Source organism: Notechis scutatus, chromosome Z (assembly GCF_049901735.1).
Source record: "Notechis scutatus isolate UNSWTSFEM ecotype Mainland chromosome Z, rNotScu1.2, whole genome shotgun sequence".
NCBI lineage: Eukaryota > Metazoa > Chordata > Lepidosauria > Squamata > Elapidae > Notechis > Notechis scutatus.
In genome coordinates this window covers 22,049,223-22,064,913 of record NC_142025.1, presented here as the reverse complement: position 1 = coordinate 22,064,913, position 15,691 = coordinate 22,049,223, and the positions used below count along the sequence as shown (strand labels likewise).

The window sequence follows — 15,691 nt, the reverse complement described above, 5'->3', positions numbered from 1 at the left end:
TTTACAAGAATTGGCTTTACCTTCGAAGGCAAAGGGAAAGCGGCAACAGGAGCACCTGAAGCCGAGTGTCTCCGCCGGGCTCCGGTTGCAGGGAGGAGACCTGGCTGGTCACGCATGGCTGCGCTATACACCATGGCGTTGCTCTAAACGTTGCGGCAGCAAGGGAGAAGGGAAAGCAACGGTGGTGAAAGGTCTCCCAATACGAAGTGCCCCACCAACGCAGGCAGCACCATATCCGGGCATGCAACAAAAGTACTTCCTAACAGCAAGCCCCCCGCCATTCCCCCCCCCCATTTCGCATGTTTAATATGGGCCTTAATTTGGGGGGAGGGGCTTAATTTGATTTTATGCCAATAAAACATGGTGGGGCTTCCTATTGGTGGAGGCCGTATTGTTGGAGAAACACAGTAGCTGGGACAAAGATTGTGCAGGAGCAATGAAGAAATGGACAGTGTGGAGACCAGGCAACTCAAGCACAATATCTAAACATAAGGTACTCCGGATTTAAAACTTTAAAGAGACTTTTTTAAAAAAGGATCAGAAAAGCGGTGACCAGAGTGAAAAAAAAATTAGGACATAAGTGAAAGTGGCTTTGAACTGTACAAATAATTAAATTGAAAAAGGAAACTAAAAGAAGATATCTGTGTTAATTGGATTATATTAAATAATATAATTGGCACTAAATAAGCATACTAAACTTCAATGTGCCAAAAAGAGAAAAAGCATGCAATAATTGGATTTATTGGATTTTTTTAAACTTAAAAACCCTAAAAGGGAAAGGAAAATGAAAAGAAAAGGTTTTGGACATAACAGAGAGTGCCACCTAATGATAAAAGAAAAATTTCTGTGACTCTTTAAAAAGTGTTTGGTTCCTTAACAATTGGAACTTGATACAAAGTAAGAGGAACCTTGAAACAATAAGATATAAACTCTGAAAAGTGAAACTAGCATACCATAAAGGAAGAAGAAAGAAGCCTGAACCCTGGGAATACTAGGTGATTTTGGGAAAAATTTAAAACTTAACAGAAGGAACTTAACAATAAAAATATATGAACATTGGACTATTTTGACCCTGGAAAATTGAAACAGAACTTAACAGAAGTGGATGATTAGAAGCTGGTTTAAACTAACTACTGAACAACTGGACTGAACTTAAATACTGAAGAAAAAGGTAAAAAAACTAAAATTAAAAGAGGTGCACAAAAACAGCAGAATACTGTTTGGAAATAAAATCGGACTTAAGAAGTATAAGGGAAATGATATGGAGGAAAATGGAATTGTGCAATATTGCTATACGAATGCTAGAAATGGTGTCGTTGGAGAACAAAGACGAACAAGGAGAACCATAAGGGGAGGAGTTGATTAAAGAAGAGGCCAGCCTCAATGAACAAACTATAAAACAAACATTGAAGCGGGGGAGGGGGATGGAAATTAAAATCGGGAGGTTTGTGGAGACAATTAAAGAGGTAATTGTTCGGAAAGTCAAACAAAGAAAAAGGAAAGAGCAGAAAAGGGAATTACAGGAGAAAGTTCAAAAGAGGGAAGGGGATAAAAACTGGAGCCAGAAATGGAGGGGAAAAATAAAGGAAGAGGAATAAGGGAAAGGACCAGAAAAAAAGGGGATATAGAAAATCAAAAAAGAAAAAAGAAAAGAAAAAAAGCTGTATGGCTAGAAGACCTAGAGATAATGGGTAGTCAGAGAATACGAAAGGGGATTCTACAAGGTAATGCATAAAGTGGTATAAAAATATAGATTGTAAAAAATGGAATGTTTGGAACTGATTTTTTTTTCTTTTCTATTTGGTTATTTTCTAAGAATTATTGTTAAATTAACTGGAATACATGTAGAATTATTATAAGAATGTTAATTACATTAAATGAAATTAAAATATAGTTAAAATGAACTATGAGAATTGTGTTAAAAAGACAAATATCAGTTTCTACAATTAGCTGAAAAGATCAATGTATTAGATAAAATAAATGTCTTAGAATAAAGAAAAGAATACCATGTGGAATCTAACGTAAAATGTATATGGGATATGTAGTACCTAGGTGATAACTAAAAATGATCATAGTATGGTAATTTTTTAATATGAGTTAAAGGGGAGTAAATTAAATGATGCATAAGATAAAAGTGTGGTGCACTCAAAGGTAATTAAGGGGGAAATGTTTGGAATTATTAAAATCAAGATGAAATTTACTGAATAATGAAATAAGAATATGTGATGGCATTGCAAATATGATATAAAAGTATAATGAAAATAGATTAAGAAATAAGAATTTTGAGATGTTATATAAAGAAGATAAGAGTATAATTAGAAAAACAGAACAAGTTAAGATATGAATTAAAAATGGATAAAATAAATGTGAAAAACATAATACTTGTGAAAATTTATAGAAAATGGAAATGTAATGATATTATAAGAAAATGAATATGTAAGATAGATATGTAATTATGGTAATGTTTGTATGGAAATGTAAAAACCTGGAACCACACTTTTCACCAAAAGAGATGTTTGTAAAAGATAAAAATAAAAAAAAACTTTTTGGAAAAAAAAATTAAAAATAAAATCTGGCATTATTTCTCTTCTACAATATATAATATATGAGACAAAAATTGAGGAACGTTTCAGGAATGCTATAAGGAAAACTAACACAGATGTGTGGGATAATAAACTGAATTCCACATGGAACAAATTTAGAAGGAAGAACAAGCTGAATGTATTCATTAATTACAATTTATCCAATCTAATGCTGTCAAACTAAGTTGTACAGGACAATTGTTTTTAAATCAGACTGTCTCATCTTCATTAAGTTTAAAATAGATTTCTTGTGAATCTTGATATTATCTCTGAATTCCAACTTTGAAGAAAAGAGTACCAACAAAAAGAAAGGAAGCTAATGTGCCACAGTATTCAAAGCTGATTTCATATGTTTTATTACTACTGTTCTTTATCACTAGTAATATATCTCAGTCTTATTTATTTTGAGTCAACCCACTGTATTCCCCAGGGTTTACTTTAAAAAATGTATTGGGAATTTCAGCATATAACAAAATATTCTTGAAACTAATACACAAAAGCTACAACTGCCACTCAGACTGGTTGTCTGGCTCATGATTTAATTGGGGCAATCGCCTGAACCCTGGCACTGGTACAAATGCGTATATACCCCTAATTAACTTTTTTATATCCTGGAAATTTTTATACTCTGGAAATGTAGAACAAATCCTCAAAAACTGACTAAAATGGTGACTATAGCTCTGAGATCAGATGGCATATAACATCTGGAAGAATAAAGACATCAGCCTCACAACCAAATGCAGATTAGTTAATGCTACTAACAGCTGTGATACTTTGATTCTGAAAAAGGCAGATAGGAGAAGGGTGGATGCCTCTGAACTGTAATGCTGGAAGTAACTATTACTTCCAGCACCACATGGACTGCAAAAATATCAAATAAGTCCTAGAATGAACCTCACCAAAAATATCACTTGAAGCCAAGATTGCCAAACAAAGACTTTGGTCATGTCATGATAACTGACTCATTCAAAAAAAATCAATCATCCTGGGAGTGATCAGTGGAAAAAGGAAAGGAGGCCATCTAGCACCCACTGGCTAGATGCTATAAAAGATAACACTGGGTGACCATGGTGGATCTGAAGGAGGTGGTGTGAGACAGAGGGGCATGGAGAGTGTTGATCCATAGTATGGCTGAGCATCAGGCATGACAACGGCGATCCTGGAATACCCCATTCCAATTGGTAAGAAACTTTTCTGTTTTATTGAATTACTTATTCATTATATTTTATAGTAAATTTATATTCACTCTTCCCACCTACTTTTTTCAATCTTAAATTAAATTATCTAGCATAATCATATACAGATTTTCAGAAAGAATGACATTTCATTTCAATTTAGTTTCATGTTGAAACCAAATTGCTATTTAATTACACAAAGATATTTTACTGTTATTTGAATAAATAAAGTTATTGTCAAGCAGTGATTTTTCAATTTTCTGGAAAAGATGTACCCATATATTCAGATAAATTTCCTTTAATTCCTTGAATTATTCTGCATGTTGTATGACTGCAAATCCTTTCAGCAATAGCAAATATAGTCTTGCCATGCATAAATAAATAAATCTAAAGAGAAAAGGAAATAAATTCCAGCATGCTAATTAAAAACAACAACAACTATTTACCTGGAAAATCCAACTCCTCTACTGACACCAGTTGCATCTCTTAATATTCTGGTGGAAATGACATGTCCGAAAGGTTTAAGCATATTCTCCAACTCTTGCTCATCCATGGAAATGGGCAAGTTTGAGATATAAAGATTTGTGGGGTCTTGTTCTTGTTGCTAAAATAAAAGAAACAGTCCTCTTAGACCTTTAGAATAGAATAGAATAGAATAGAATAGAATAGAATAGAATAGAATAGAATAGAATTCTTTATTGGCCAAATGTGATTGGACACTCAAGGAATTTGTCTTGGTGCAAATGTTCTCAATGTACACAAAAGAAAAGATACATTTGTCAAGAGTCAAGAATCATAAGGTACAACACTTAATAATAGTCATAGGGTACAATAAGCAATCAAATCACACTAGGAAAATATAAATCGTAAGAATACAAGCAACAAAGTTACAGTCATACAGTCACAAATGGGAGGGGATGGGTGATAAGGAGTGATGAGAAGGTTAATAGTAGTGCGGACTTTGTAAATAGTTGGACAGTGTTGAGGGAATTATTTGTTTAGCAGAGTGATGGCATTCAGGAAAAAATTGTTGTTGTATCTAGTTATTCAGGTGTGCAGTGCTCTATAGTGTCATTTTGAGGGTAGGAGTTGAAACAATTTATGTCCAGGATGTGAGGGGTCTGTAAATATTGTCACAGCCCTCTTTTTGACTTGTGCAATATACAGGTCCTCAATGAAAGGCAGGTTGATAGCAATTGTTTTTTCTGCAGTCCTAATTATTCTCTAAACTCTGTGTCTGTCTTGTTGAGTTGAAGAACCAAACCAGACAGTTATAGAAGTGCAGATGACAGACTCAATAATTCCTCTGTATAATTGTATCAGTAGCTCCTTGAGCAGTTTGAGCTTTCTGAGTTGGCACAGAAAGAACATTCTTTGTTGTGCTTTTTTGATGATGTTTTTGATGCTAGGTGTCCATTTTAGGGCTTGAGATATGATAGAACCTAGAAATTTGAAGATATCTACTGTTGATACTGTATTGTCTAGTATGGAGGGTTTCTCCTAAAGTCTACCACCATTTCTACAGTTTTGAGTGTGTTCTGTTCTAGTTTGTTCTGGTCACAACATGGAGCAAGTTGTACAACCTCTCGTCTGTATGTGGATTCATCATTGTCTCAAATGAGACCAATCACTGTTGTATCATTTGCAAACTTCACTTTTTTAACAGATGGATCATTTGAGATGAGTCATTGGTATATAGGGATTATAGAAGTGCAGATGACAGACTCAATAATTCCTCTGTAGAACTTTATCAGCAGTTTGAGCTTTCTGAGTTAGTGCAGAAAGAACATTCTTTGTTGTGTTTTTGATGACATTTTTGATGTTAATTGTCCATATGATAGAACCAGGGGTGGTATTCAGCTGGTTTGCACTGGTTCAGGCGAACTGGTAGCGATGATTTGGTGTGGGTTGCTGAACTGGTAGTGACTTCTGGTTGCCCGGTCACTGCTCACTCGCTTGCCCTGACTGCCCGATGCTCACTCACCCTGCCTGCTACTCACTTCCTTTTGTCCCCTGGGAGAAGCGAGTGGTGGCGGAGGTGTTCCTATTGGGAGGGCAGGGATTCCTGGGGCTGCCTCCTACAGCAGCAGCACCGCCGCCACCCGCTTCCTTTCATCCCCCAGGAGAAGTGAGCGGTGGTGGAGGTGCTCTGACTGGGAGGGCAGGGACTCTCGAGGCTGCCTCCCGCAGCAGCACTGCCATTGTTGCTGCTACTGCCGCGGCCACTCACTTTCATCCCTCAGAAGAAACAAGCAGTGACAGAGGTACTCCAACTGGGTGAGCGGTGGATGTCCCATGGCTGATTGCTTTTTTCATTCTTCCGGTGTCAAAAGTGTTAAAATATAAACATCATCATAATCATTGTATTCACAAACGAATAGTACATAATATCAATCATTATTATAAAATATACTATCTTCCATGTTGACATCAATTATATAACCATCAAAATATTTACTAATCAGTTTATCTTTCTCATATAGTCCATATTTTCACATAAATCCACCCATCTAACCTCTATATCTATCAACTAGCCATTAAAAAAAAATCCCATGCCATAAAATATTCAGTGTCTTCTTTTTCTTTGATTTTTAGTGTTAACCTATCCATTTCTGCACATTCCACTATTTTTTTTTATTATATTCTCATCTGTGGGGGTTTCTTCATTTTTTCAATATTGTGCGTATACAATCCTGGCTACTGTTAAAATGTCTAGAATGTCTAGAATCCCTTTCCATTTAGTTCTTGTTTAGTTTTTAGTTCTCTACTTTCATTTAATATGTCTTTGTATCTTATGATTTTTTTCCATATTCATAACATTTAGATTTATCAATGCATCGATTGTAGATAACCAGACTGGTATTTTCAATTAATGTTGCTGTTTGATTTTGGTCCATACTAGCAGTAATGCATTCCTAATGTAATGCCTCTGGAAATAGCTATGTATCTCACCTTTCTGTCATGCCCCTGTCAGAGTCGGAATCCGAAGAGGAAGCTGAACAGCTGACAGGGAGTGGGTGTGTGGCTCCGTTGGCTGTGGAGGAAACTGAAGAAGGGCAAAGTCCGGCTGGGCAGAGCAGGGGAGAGGTAGAACAAGGGAGAGGGGATTAGACCCAGGCCCACCCCCTCTTCATCATAGGATACACAGGGAGGAACATAGAAGAAAGCAACATGGGTTGCTTGGCTTACAGGAGAGGAAAGGGCCCTGATTCCCTTCATTAGCAACAGCTGGGAATACAGTTTATAAGAAAGGCAGATTACATGAGACAGGCTTCTGGGAGCAAATGTGACTTTATCTTGTGTTGTCGTTGCTTATCCGTGTTCCTGGCATCTTCCCAACCATGTGAGTTTTGCTGTACCCTCAAGTTTGAAATTCTTGCTCCTGACCTGCCAAACTAATTACTTCAGTTTGGCTTGATTGGACTTAAAGTTACTGTTTCTGTTGACCATATTTTGGACTTAATTTTCTGCAGTCAAAGGCTGTTCCTAGAAGAGTTTTTCTCTAGCCAGAAGGTAACCTGGATTTTGGGGGCAAAGTTGGACGTAATAAAGGGACTCTTATTAATTATCTGACTGTGTTGCCTTTGTGCCATGCCCCGGGTTATCACACATTCCATCCCAATTGCAGATAATAGCCCTCCAATGTTAGTAATATGGTATTCCTCAAATTAATCCACTCTTTCACCCATGCAAGTACTGATGCTTGGTAGTATAGCTCCCAGTCCTCGAGACCAAAACCTCCTCTAGTTTTAATGTCTTGTAACATTTTTAATTTTATTCTTGCTTTTTACCTTGCCATATAAATTTTAATATCGTCTTATTTAATTCTTCAAAATATTCCCCCGGCTTTATTGGGACTGTCTGAAACAGGTACAATAATCTTGGCGGGATATTCATCTTAATTGAAGCTATTCTACCCAATAGGGACAGTTGTAAATTTTTTCAGTTTTCCAAGTCCATTTTAATTTGTGCTTTCAGTTTGTCATAGTTATCTTCTTTGAGAGATACACATCTTGCTGTTAATTGAACTCCTAAATATTTAACTTTCTTTACAATCTGCATGTTCATCATTCTTGTAAATTCTCTTTTGTTTATCTGTAAAAATTTTAACCAATATTTTCGTTTTCTCTTTATTTTCAATCCTACAACTGCACCATATTCTTCTATCTTTGCAATTAATTTAGGTCCTGTGAATCTTCTAAAATGAACACCAAATCATAAAACAACAGAGTTGGAAGGGACCTTGGAGGTCAGGTAGTCCAACTCCGTGCTCGAGCAAGAGAGTCTATTCCAAATAATAGCCTCTACCTAGGATTGAACTCACAGCTTCCTGATTGTGAAGTGAGAGCTGCTCCACCTCTAGGCCACCAGAGCTGAGCTAAGTAAAGGCCTGTAACTTAAGCTTCTCCTTTATTCTCATGCCTTTTATTTCACTGTCTTGTCTAATATTTCTAGCTAACACCTCTAAAGTTAATATAAACAACAAAGGGGGTAAAGGACAACCTTGCCTTGTGCCTTTCGTTATATTGAAGTTCTCAGTCATGTCACTTTTATAATCACCTTTGCTGTTTGTTTATGGTATAAGGTCTTAATAATATTAATAAACCTCTCCAAAATCCATATATTTTAATTGTAAAAACATAAACTGCCAACTCAAATTGTCAAAAGCTTTCTGTGCATCAAGAAAAATCCATTCTGGAAAGCAAATGGCTTTCCAGAATTTGTCTCATAATATTCCAATGTATTCTAAACCATCCGCATATTATTTTTATCTCTTAGATAAAAATCCATTCTGATCTACATGTATAATGTCATTCAAAAATCTTTTCAGTCTTTCTGTGATTATTGAGGCATACATTTTATAGTTTAATTTAACAATGATATTGGTCTATAGTTTTTTATTTGTAGTAAATCAAAGTCTTCTTTAGGTATCAATGTTATAATTGCTTTATCCATGTTTCAGGAATCTTAGCTTCAAACAATGCTTCATTGTAGACTTCAAGCATAAATGGACCTAAGGTATCTTGTAATAATAAGTATTTATAAAATTCTGCTGGCAGGCCATCTGGTACTGGTGTCTTGTTTTGTTTTTGTTTTTGCCTCCTAATTGCTTCTGTTAATTCCATCATTGTTATTCTTTCATTCAATATTATCTTCACTTCTTCTGACACTTTGGTAGGTTGACTTCTTCCATATATTGTTTAATTTTATCTTCTAGTATATTTTCTTTACTGTATAGTCTTTCATAAAATTCTTTTATTTATTTTTTCTTATCTTCATTTTTGTGTCGAATTGCACACATCTTGCAGCTTTTATATCAATTTCTTTTCTTTTTCTTTTTTGAGTCTGAATGCCAACCATCTCCCCAGTTTGTTTGCATTTTCAAAAAAGTTCTGTTTGGCTACTGTAGTTTTTTGTGCCAATTCTTCTTTCTCTAGAATATTTAATTCATGTTTTACTAATTCCATTTGGTTTTTACCATTTAGTTTTGAAGGTCTCTCTGTAATTCCAATTCAAGTCTTGTATATTCTTCTTCTAATCCATCTCGTCTTTTCTTTTTTTCTTTATTTTTCCTTCCTCTATAGAAGATTACTAATCTAAAATATGCCTTGGTAGTATCCCATACATTTTCCAAAGATGTTTCTCCACTTTTATTCTTTTTTAAAAATAAATCTATTTCCTTCTCCATTTTTTGTATATACTCTTTATCTTTCAATGCTGACTGCTGTAATTTCCATCTTGGTTTTCTTATTTGTCCTTTCCATTTAACTTTTATTGGATTAAATAAAAGCCCAAACGCTCGACTCCCCTTCTACTTCTTGTATATTCTTTTGCAATTCCAATGACATCCATGTCATATCAATTATTGACCATGATTTATGCATATTTGAATAGAAAGTATATTGTTTTTTCTCTGGTTTTAATTCTCTCCAAGCATCTTTAATTCCTATTTCCTCCATCATTTTAAAAAAGGTCTTTGGTAAGGTTCTCCTAGATTTTTGGTTTGTTTTACAACTTTTATAGTCTAATTTTACATCAACAATTGCATTAAAATCTCCCACAGTACAAATGTTATCATATTCAATTTCTATAATTTTCTTATGTAGCTGTTCATAAAAAACTTCTTGCTCAGTATTTGGTGCATATATTACTGTTAATAGTATCCATTTATAATTTATCATTACTTCCACCATCAAGATTCTCCCCTCTTCATCTTTGTAAATTTGTTTTGATTCTATTGATTCTTTGATGAAGAGGGCTACCTCTCTTTTTTCTCTGCTGTGTTAATGCATATAGTTTCCTTATTTTAGGGGTTTCCACTAGTTTATAGTGATCATTTTTTAAAATTTGTTGAAAAAGCTTTTCCTTTTCACTGAATCTGTTAACATTAACTGACATTAAAATAATTTATTCTTCTATCTTTTTTATTTATAAATAAATCTGATTGTTCTAACGGTTCTTATTTCTCTGTGTTCTTTTGCTCTAGCTCCCTGCCATTCTGCTTTTTCCTTTTGCTCCATTTCACTCTCTTTTAACTGTAATGGTTCCTCTCCGATCGATACTTCTTATCTCTTATCATCTGCTTTCTCTCTTTTCTCCTTCTCTTTCTCCATGCTGAAATGTTGATCATCAAATTCAATTGCTTTGTCTATTGAATCTAACATGTAGAAGTCACCAATAGGCCTTTAGGTATCAACTATCTAAAGTGTACATCATATTTAATAAATTTTCTTGACAAAAATTGATATTCTCGTCTTATATCTCACACTCTTCTTGGTATCTGTTTTAGAATTGTTATTTCTTTCTCTTTACACACCATTGGGTTTCCTTTAGCTTTTTGAAGTATTTCCGTTCTAGTAGTCTTTTTCAGGAACCTAATGTGTACTCCTCTGGGGAGCTTATTTCTCCTTGCATAGCCTGTGTGGACCCGAAAAATTTCATGCATCTCAGATAGTGCCTCCTGCTTGCTCACTTTCAACACTTCAGCCAACAACTCTGCCATTTTATCGTGGAGGCCTTCCCCTTTCTCTTCTTCTATATTTTGAAATCTTAGGAAGTATTCAATCTTTTCCATCTCCAGGGATATTATCAAGGCCTCCAGGCTCTTATCCACCTGAGTTAATCTCTGGTCCATTTCCAGCACCTTTTTCTCGGTTTGTTCTGATTTTTTCCTCTACTTTTTAAATTCTTTCTTCATTCTTTGTCATTCTTTGTCACATATTTTCCACTTTATCATCCATTTTTTGTATTCTTTCATGCAGTTTGGTCATTGATTCCTGTATTGATTGAAACATTGTTTTTGTTTTCCGCCTCCGTTGTGTTTCCTTCCTGCAACAAAAAGTTATCCAGGGATCTCTGGTTTGCCGGACTTGAGGCAGCAGATGCTGCTGCTGAAGAGGGAGCCAAAGTAGTTTTCTTCATCCTTCAATGTAAACAGATAAAATAAACAATAACCTCACAACACACTCCCAACTATTCCACTATTCCCTCCCAGTTGCCTCCCAACTTCAATAACCTTTTTATAACCACACTCTCACTACTAAATTCCTCTATCAATCTTTTTACCACTTCTGTCCAGATAGCCTATATCAATTCAGAAGTACTTTTAAGTATAGTTTTTTGCCCTTCTTCTCTTTTTTATGATAATGTTATGTAGAAATAGAATATGAGTACTAATTAATTTGCTAGAGTCCACAGAGTTCTAAAAGATTTTGTAAGGCAAACCAAAATATCTCTCACGTCTTTGATTCCTCTTCTCTTTCCTCTTTGGTGAATAGGCTATAAAAGTTTATTTGTAATCCACTTAGTCCCACATATGACTCCAACAATCTTTCACAAAATATCCCAAGAGTTCTTGAAAACTATTTCACTCTTCTTTTCTTCTCCTACCATTATAATATCAAAAATTAATTCTATTCCATCAGAGTATTTTATAATCCAGCCCGATTTGACAAAACTTTGTAGTTTCTAAACTTCTAGGTTTTGAAAATCTCAAAGGGAGGTGGGAAAGGACAAAGGGGGGATGGGACCCAAAGGTGTTCTATTCAGAATGTTCACAGCTGCAGCCTGCTTACTTGTTTAACTTATTTGTTTATAGCCAGAGAGCTGCTAATTTTACACTGTCATAGTTCTTCCACTCTTTGCTCCAGCCTTCCAAACTAAACAAATTGCAGGTGTCAGAAGATTGTTCTTATTTCATTTACTATAATCCACATCCCTAGTTCATGTCTATTCAAAAGTTCTTTCACTTCTTAAACACTTTCTCTGCCAGTAGGTACCAGTAGATGGCACACTTGTTCTGTTTCCTCTATTTTAGTCCTGTCATTCCTTAATTTCAAAGCTTAAAGTTTTTTTCTTTTTTACAGTCAAAAGTTTCCAATTTTTTAAAAAAGGGGACAACAAAACTTCACCCCAATTAATGCCTTAGTCTCTTCTTTCTATCTCTTCCACATTTAGTTGTAGCAAAATAATAAGTCCTTCTATGTCTTTTTCATTAATGATTAAAAGCCTCTTCACCGCCAAATCCAGAGATGGAAAGTTTAAAATACCACCTCTTATTCTTTAGTCTCACTCTCAATTAAGTCCAATTTTGAGGGAGAGCCAAGACTTCTTTTAAAGCAGAGATCAGAAAAATCTCACCTAGAGAAAACACACCACTTAATGATCTTCTTCTTTTAACTTTCTGGTCTGGCTGCCGTGGCTTCTGACAACTCATAATGGCCATCTATCACTCCTTGTTGGTCTGAGAGGGTTTTCCCAGCTCCCACAAGGATTTTCAGTCTCCCTGCAGTTCACAGAGTGTCCTCTCTTCTTCACCCCTACAGAGATGGCTATGGACTCCTGGGCAGGGGGATTTTGACGTTTTCCATGGAGCCCCGTAGAATTCTGTCATATTGCCAAGGCGCTAGCCATGCCTCACAATACTGACTATGTAATATTTTGTCTTTCCATTTCTTTTTTCTGTTCTTCATTTATTATTTCCTGTAGGCCAGTTTTGGCTCTCTAATACAAAATAAGCCTACCTTGTATATTAACGTGAATGTATCTTCTTCACTGTCTTTTAGATATTATTATTTCTGCAACATCATTATTCTAATTGTTATCAAATCCAGATGCTATAATTATTGCAAATTTTATTAATCAGCCAATCAAAAACAAGTGCTGATATGCTCCCACACATTCACTTTATAGATGGAACAATACAGAAAATTATTTTTAACAAGAGTATTATAGAAATCAATTAATTTCAGTCTTAGTACAATACAGAAAAAGCCTCTTTTGGAATTGTAAAATTCAATGTAGACTTTAAATACATACCATAAAATTAACTTAATTTTTCAGTTTTCAATTTGAGCAAATATCAAGAGTAGTCTTAGATATGCTGCGTATTACACCTGTTTTAAACATTCATTGATATTTTCAGCAATCTTTGAGGGTTGTCTGAATTTTCTTCTCATGTATGTAGAATTAATAAATACAATCCACTTGTTGCTCTTATGACCTTTTCAAGAGGAAAAGTAAATCATAGATGACTTTGACTTAATTAAAGTAGATTAATATTTAAGTCAAATATTAAACTTTGCTATTTCTGGAAAAATATCTACAATGTACGGTGTTATGTTTGAATCAGATTATGAATCAATATACCATAATATAACAAGTGATACTTTCAAATATACAACAATGCAATTAAATTATAACTATGGTTTCAATATATCTAATAGAGTTAACTAAATATATAGATTCACAGCTGAACATATCAGGTCTTCCCTAGAAGGTAATCCACAGAGATGTAGGAAGTCAATTTATAGAGTAATACCAAGGCTACCCATGCAGCATTCCCTAAGCTGCATAATTGAATTTGGGCTTCCTAGCGGTCTTGCAGAAAGCACATGAAAGCTATGTGGTAAAACACTATTAAAATATGTACTTGCAAACAACAAAACATAAAAGAAAAATAAAACAAGGTCATAATGAGACATTATTTGCCCTCTTTAGTGCTTACTACTCTCAAATCATTATGGACACATCCAATTTTTAAAAATTAACCTACTTTATTATCAAGCAAATAATCATTAATTAAGAAAAAAAGTATGAAAAAAATCCTGATTTTAAAAAAGAGTGTCAATAAGTGCTTTCTTCTTTCTTTCTAGATAAAACAGACTTCATTCTAAGTACAATAAAGATATGGTGGGAAGTATTAGGGGAAACGTTTAACAAAAGGTGAACCAAAAAGTGTGCGGTCTTCTGACAGAAATGATGGGAGTTAAAATTATCATCAATTTTAGCTCCTCAGATTTCTCATTACAGGCAAATTAATGTATAAAATATCCATTTTATTTTACTAATCTACCAATTTACCAGACAGGTTCATAAGATGTAGATTATACTTACATTGAAATATGCAAATATTGTGTACAGCTTTGGTTATACAGCTGATTTACAATATGGAAACAATGAGATGGTACATTTGGCATGTCGAAATGAGTAAACACTATGAATATATAAACATGTTTCATTCTATATTAGAATGTGTCCATTTTGGGCACATTAGTTCACTTATTAGTTTCTTTCTGGAATATTGCTAGTTTATGTTTATGGCATTTGGGGGCGGGGAGGAATTATATCACTTATGTATAATTAATTTCACTGGGTTTGTTCTAATTATGTCCTGTAGCTGATTTAAAAAAAAAAACCATCCAAAAGGAAGAAAATTATTAACTCCAAAATAGAATTAAGCTTGTATTTCCAGGAAGTATCCCCATACTTTTAAGGGCCAGAGATCAGTATTTCAACCAGAACAAGTGGGTATGTAGTAAGTGACAAAATTGCACCGATCAGGAAGCTAAGCATAGTGTTTAAGTTGTCATATTATATTAGAACTTGGTGCATATAAATACCCACAAAAACTTAACACACACACACACACACTAAATGAAATAGAAATTATAATTGACTAAACAAAGGATATGAGAAAATAAAAAATATGGATCATATTGGAATTTTATAATGAGAATATTATATTATAATTAAAAGTAGGGGAAATCGTGACTATGGTTGTTGTAAGGATTTTGAGCCAATGGAAATCTGGTATCCACGAGAAGAGCCATGAAAAGTCTAGGAATGATTGCTCATGACCAATATTTTGAGCTAGCTCTTTCAGGTGGTGGATGTCCCTCTCTACGAGTCCTGAGGTTTCATCTAGGTTGAAGCAACACATCCCGTAGAATGTTTTGCAGCCATAATTATGCTTCAAGAGGAGGAAGTCTATTGCTGCCCCATTCTCCAGGGTGGCTTCTCTGACCTCCCTCAGTTCTCTGTTAAGGGCATCCAGGGCATGGGAGGTCGAATTCAAGCCTTTTGCTAGGGTACATGCTAGGCTATTCAAATTTCTAGAATTTCGCACTGCCAATCCAGGTACCCCCACTAGGGATATTGCCAATGAGATATATTCTGCTTTGGTGAGAAGGGAGACTTTGGAGTCACAGTCTGAGTCTAGGGTTTGGAAGGCTCTCCTGTGCTGTCTCTGTAAGCATGGTTAACCTTCCCAAAGTGCAAGGGCCGTTGGTGGCATTTGCAGGAAGGTATGAGTAGGCTTTTAAGCCACAAAGGAAAAAAACCACCCTGGTGGGAGCTTCAGGTAACTATATGGTCTCTGTGTAGTTGCATTTTAGTTCTGTGTTGCTAAGGCTGGTGCATTCTGTGACCCTAGGTGTGCTGCACCCAGTGACATTAAAGCATCTCTCAGAGGTGGTTATTGCAGCAATGTGTAGGGTGTACATGGTGTGATCTTTGGTTTTTGTAGAGTGGCCCCAGCTAAAAATGCTTTCGTAGGAGTCAGGAAGGTTTCTAAATGTGGTGTAGTTAATGATGTTATGTGGTCAAGTTGCCACTCCCATTAGGCATGTGGTTAAGATGTCCTTGACTGATTTC

General features: G+C 35.1%; 1 protein-coding gene across 1 annotated transcript in view; it reads right to left on the bottom strand.

The window, feature by feature from the left end:
* Positions 1-15,691, bottom strand: part of RBMS3 (RNA binding motif single stranded interacting protein 3) — a 355,783-nt gene that overhangs the window by 209,005 nt on the left and 131,087 nt on the right. The window contains exon 4 of the mRNA XM_026681344.2: positions 4,204-4,361. Within this exon, the coding sequence (XP_026537129.2) occupies positions 4,204-4,361 (158 nt within the window). The remainder of the gene's footprint in view (positions 1-4,203; positions 4,362-15,691) is intronic.